Source organism: Ictalurus furcatus, chromosome 8, assembly GCF_023375685.1.
Source record: "Ictalurus furcatus strain D&B chromosome 8, Billie_1.0, whole genome shotgun sequence".
Lineage (NCBI taxonomy): Eukaryota > Metazoa > Chordata > Actinopteri > Siluriformes > Ictaluridae > Ictalurus > Ictalurus furcatus.
In genome coordinates, this window is record NC_071262.1 from 8,369,829 (window position 1) to 8,375,352 (window position 5,524).

Below are 5,524 nucleotides of genomic sequence, written 5' to 3' on the forward strand. Positions count from 1 at the left end.
AAGTGTGACCTGTTCAGAGTGTGAAGGTGTGAAGGATGCCGCCAGTGAGAAGCTGACCAGAGACAGAGAAAGAGGCACCAACACGCTTTACACCTCTTTCACTCGGAGATCTTTAACAAATAACGCGCACATTCGAAAGGCGAGAAAGTGACATGGGTACTATGCAGATGTAAGGTTCCCATATCCACAGGTTTTCTTAAATTGCAGCTATTTATGAAAGACCAGGCCTGTAAAACACACGCAGTGTACACGTTTAAAGACGACACATATTTATTATGATGAATGACCATTTGAAATTATTATTATTATTATTATTATTATTATTATTATTATTATTATTATGCTGTCTTATTTATAGGCTGGCAATTTGATCATCTGTGCAATGTGTTCAAAGTGCGATGACCTACTTTATTCCAGGTTTTTTTTCCTAGTACATGCCATTAGTTAAACTCAGTAAGTTTGTGTTACAAACTTGCTCTGTTGCACTAAGAAGCAGAAGTGTCCCTTCCTGCACGATTTGCGGTATTGAGGTGATGCGGAAATCAGGCGCTAGGGGAATGTGGCGCAATGGGTTGGCGGCCTTATTGGCCCCTCATTTGAATGCAAATCCAGAGGGTTTGAAGTCTTGGCTGACGTCAGGAAGGCCTTGTTATACGTACATCAGTGACCACCACCTTGTCAACAGAGTCGCATCATGTTTGATTGAAGCACGTCAAGGACTACATCGCATGACCAGCTTGGAAATCTTTTTGTTTCTGGACTACCACATTTCAGAAAAAACCTCTAAATCTGGCCTTCTGTTTCACTTTAAGCCATATCTAGCATAATACATTGCTAGTATGTCGTCCTAAAAACAGGTTTTGGGTTTTTCTTCGTGAATCATGTATGTTGGATACCTTTTGGATAAAGGCGAAGGAAACATGTATCACCACCAAGGACCTGTACGGCGATCTGGTATCAACCTTCCGCCACAGAATTTCGTCTCCACACCACAGTACTCTGATTTTGGTGGATACCATCATATGGCCAGCATGGACACACACTCTCAGGCCACAGGACCGTGGGCCGCTCCGTACGGCGGTCCGAGGGAGGACTGGGGCGCCTACAGCCTTCCACCTCCCAACACCATAGCAACTCCAATGAGCAACTCATCACCGGGACAAGTCTCCTATTGCTCGCCTGATTACAATTCTATGCATAACCCGGGGTCAGCTGTGTTGCCCCCGCCGCCCGACAACATTTCCGTGGCCCAAATGTCCCCGGATAAAGAACGGCGCAACTCTTATCAGTGGATGAGCAAAACCGTCCAGTCCTCTTCCACCGGTGGGTTTAGCATTAAGTCTGAAATTCATGCCTTAATCTAGTTCTTCTATGTTATTAATATCACAGCGTGAGTTCATAACACGTGCCATTGGTGCATATCAATAATTACTGAATAATAATCCAAGATGCCATTCCTGATCACTCATATTCAGATTCACAGTGGAATCTTTCAGTATAATGATCACAAACAGTGAATTATTATTATTATAATTAGGCCTAAATGTTTAACTAAATCATTTTCGCTTTAGTATAGCATCAATTTGGTTAACGAAAAGTTCGACATCGTAATCAATTAAATTTTAATGGGTCTTAAGAACAGATATAAACCATCCAAAATGCATTTTGCCAACTTTATTGAAAATTACACTCCAAGCGTTGTGAGGTGTGATTTAAGAGGCCTAGTTGTTAACGAATATGTGGTTTATACATTAAGATTAAGTGTTTGTGGAATTGTTGTTTAAAAAAATATTATTTAAACAAGCTTTTTTTAACGATCAAGCGAGAGTATTTTTCGGCTGTACTATTTTTTACACAAGAAACTTTTAAAGAAATGTGGGTAACTTGTGGCAGGTGAAGGTGTTGGGATCTGGCGCCAGCGCCACTTGTAATGCTAATGACTCAACTCCTGTAAACTAGATGTGAGATCCACGTTTCCCCCCCCTGATATCTGGTCTCATGTTTTGAGGGTTATCTGTCATATTCAGGCGGCGGCTTCTTTCAACACAGTTTCACTTTGATATGCAACAACACGTTTTCCTCCGTCCCTGTTCTTCACGGCTTGTATTGCCGTAATGGAGTGACGAATTTCACAGCAAATAAAGGTCACCTTTCTCCAGCTCATGTTAAAACAACAAACCAGTCTGAAACGTATAGAAAGCAATTTAAAACAGTGTTTATCTTGTAAACTGTTGAACACTATATATTTATGAATGAAGAAATAAATTGACTAGGATATGCCAATGTAAAGTGATGATGGTCTGGCATTGGGTTTACACATGATTAAAATATATTATGTCTAGAAGATTTTCAATTACCAATGATTTTGTTCAACTCTAAGTTATTTTTGCGTCAAGTATTATGTTGGTCACCGACTGGAATTAATGAACCGATTAAATTACTGTTTCCAATTTCCCCAACAACTTCAAACATAAAAATGACATAATTTACGGATACACATGACGTATTTTATTTCTTCTTCCGATTATGAAAAACAACTGGCTTATAAATCAGATCCGGCTCTTGACTGTATGCCAAGCATCCTCAGGATTCTCCTTTGTAACGCCTCTTAACACATCACTGGCGTGTAGATCATATCTGTGCGACTCTTTGTTCTGCAGTTTGTTAAAAACTTGTCATCAGAGGAGATCACAAACTCAGTTTACAGATCTTAATACAGATTAATATATTTCTTTGCAAGCGCAGGCATGGTGCTTTGGCAATACTGTCCAGACAAAATGATTTGCAAGAGAGACCATTTTACATTTCACTCTCTACACACAAGGCTTTGTTGCTTTCATTTTGGACTTACGATGGGGTTCATTTCAACAAAATTTTGTTCATTTCAATAAACTTTTTTTTCTATTGTTTGTGTTAATAAACAATATTTTCGGTTGGTTTAAAATTTATTGTTAGTTTCTTCAGCCTATTAATCTAATATTACATTCCTGCATCTGTTTAGGAAAAACAAGAACAAAGGAGAAATATCGAGTGGTCTACACGGATCACCAACGACTGGAGCTGGAGAAGGAGTTTCACTTTAATCGTTACATTACCATTAGAAGGAAATCAGAGCTGGCGGTGAATCTGGGTCTCTCAGAGAGACAGGTACAACCTGGAATACAAACTCAGGCCAACATTTATATAGCCTACAAACCATTAAGGCTGTTGTAAGATGGTAAAATATGTTGTTTTTTTGTTTCAGGTCAAAATTTGGTTTCAAAACCGCCGCGCCAAGGAGAGGAAGCTGATCAAGAAGAAGCTGGGTCAGTCAGACGGCAGCAGCGGCTCCGTGCACAGTGACCCCGGCTCGGTGAGTCCGCTGCCCGTTCCCGGTTCGCTCAGTCCCTCGGATGTGCACGGCTCCGTTTACCCGCCTCCAGGATTGAACGTCTTACCGTCCATAAGAAACATTCAGCAAGTTACAGTCACGCAGTAAACTCAAAGTTGGAGTATCTTACTCCAAAACAACCGACTTAAAACTGAGCACTCCTACCCGCTGCAAGGACACGACACCCAGCGCTCAAACGGATTCACGCGCTCCAGACCACACGTCCCGGGGCGCGAGCTTGTGGATTATAGTATCAGAGGAATTGAAGTTTTGTTGCAACCAAAGGCTGGAGGCTCTTCAAATATTGTTTTAATAGAATAGTGTTTTGTTTTGTTTTGTTTTTTTAATAAAAAATAAATAAATAAGAAAAACGCACGAAAATTGTTCGTCTGGTACAAAAAGCTAAATATTCTATAGTTTTGTTTGTGTTTTGATCGGTTAAGATATAAATATCATTTTCTGTATGTGGTGAGTGTACGAGTTTATGCAAAAGAAAAAAAAAAGTTATCTCAGGCAGAGGCCTACAGTGTTTCTACAGACGTCTTTTCAACCTGTAGGCCTATTTTCAGTATTTTCACATGCGTGGACGAGTTCTGCTGCTTTTCAGCGTTTCTTTACATCAGCACCTTTTCGTTCACATGGCCGGGTGAATGCAGATTTCGGATTTATGGGTAGAACGTTTTGAGTGTAAATAACGTTCCAAATGTAAATAAATGTTTTGGAAAGCATCACAGAATCATGTCATTAATATCCACAAGAATACCAAAAAACGTATATTTATATGTCAACATGTGGACCTGTCTAAAGTCATCTTCTGTGGATAAACACATTAGGCAGACCAAACACTGCTTATAACCTAATTTGGGTATTTTCATTTCATTCATATTACAAGTCCTAAAAAAATAAAAAATAAAAAAATAAATAAAAAGGTTTGACCCACTGAATAATTTTAGTGCAAAGTGTAAACATCCTGATAAAGATATGAACATATGTAATTGCACAGAAGCCCCAAAATCTAAAAGGAAAAACAATGTATAATATTCATTAGGACAAATAATAGAAAAACAGGCTGCACACAATTTCATGTCTGTAGCAAAGATAAATGTTATAAACCAAGAGGACACAAGAGCTCATCTGCTCATTTTGCTGCTATTTAGCTATAGGCCTATATTACACAGGCCAGACCCTGATGTGCTGTGTAGCCTGCCATGTTGTAAAGATTATTGTTTTATTATTGTGGAATTAGGTTAGATACTAGACTATTGGTTATTTCACCAATCCTTTTAGGATTACTTTAAAAGTAGTTTATAAATTATATAGCCTAATTTGACTATAAGGGATTAATAGTTTTTATTTCAGCCAAGGACTTTTTTTTATTGTAAAATGAATAAATCAATCAATAAATAATTCCACTGGTCTCCTCAGGTACATATTTATTTTATGAACATAATCCAACTATTCATATAGCCTACCAGGAACGTATTTAAGTGTGTACAGTAATATTTTGCTTATTACTGGACCAATAGAGATTTTAATCCTGACTTTTCTCCCCTCACAGAACACATTTCTATTGAATCTGTCATTGGACTCAAGTTAAAATTAATTATAGGCCTAGTAATAATAGTTATAGCTAGTAATAATAGGCTTACTTGTTCTTGAATTATTGAGGTTTGGATTAAAACCATAGAAGGGACCAGGCTAATGACTATAAGAAATTAATATTATATAATATCTTTGATAATTGGTTGTGATTGTGTCTACTGTAAACTGTAAAACAGTTTTATTTATTTATTTAAAGTGTTTTAATGGCTATGCTTCACGCATGCCTGGAAGGTTCTGGACTCCAGTTTGAGAACCACGTGTCTAATAGATTATACAGTCTAGTAGTAGGCGTATAACTTACATTACATTAAATGTGTAGCCGAACTATCTGAATATCTCTATAAGCCTATGAGGCTACATGACTGTGTAGCAAGGTTGACCATGTCGTTTGTTCTTTCCATGAACTGAATTGAGTTTTTCATGCTGAATGGTGATACACTGATCAGCCCCTCTTTGCTTTCCCGCCTCTGACGCGCACACTTTAAGCCCCGCCCTTCAGCGACCGCGCGCTTCACGTAACTCCGACGTCACTCGCGCGGTGTCAGAAACGTC

At 38.6% G+C, this 5,524-nt stretch overlaps 1 protein-coding gene across 1 annotated transcript; it reads left to right on the forward strand.

Moving 5' to 3' along the window:
- Positions 1 to 795: 795 nt before the first annotated feature.
- cdx4 (caudal type homeobox 4) lies at positions 796 to 3,609 on the forward strand. The gene is made up of 3 exons (XM_053630923.1): positions 796 to 1,323; positions 3,002 to 3,147; positions 3,245 to 3,609. The coding sequence occupies exons 1-3, from the start codon at positions 882 to 884 to the stop codon at positions 3,476 to 3,478; spliced, it is 822 nt and encodes a 273-aa protein (XP_053486898.1). The 5' UTR covers positions 796 to 881; the 3' UTR covers positions 3,479 to 3,609.
- Positions 3,610 to 5,524: the final 1,915 nt, after the last annotated feature.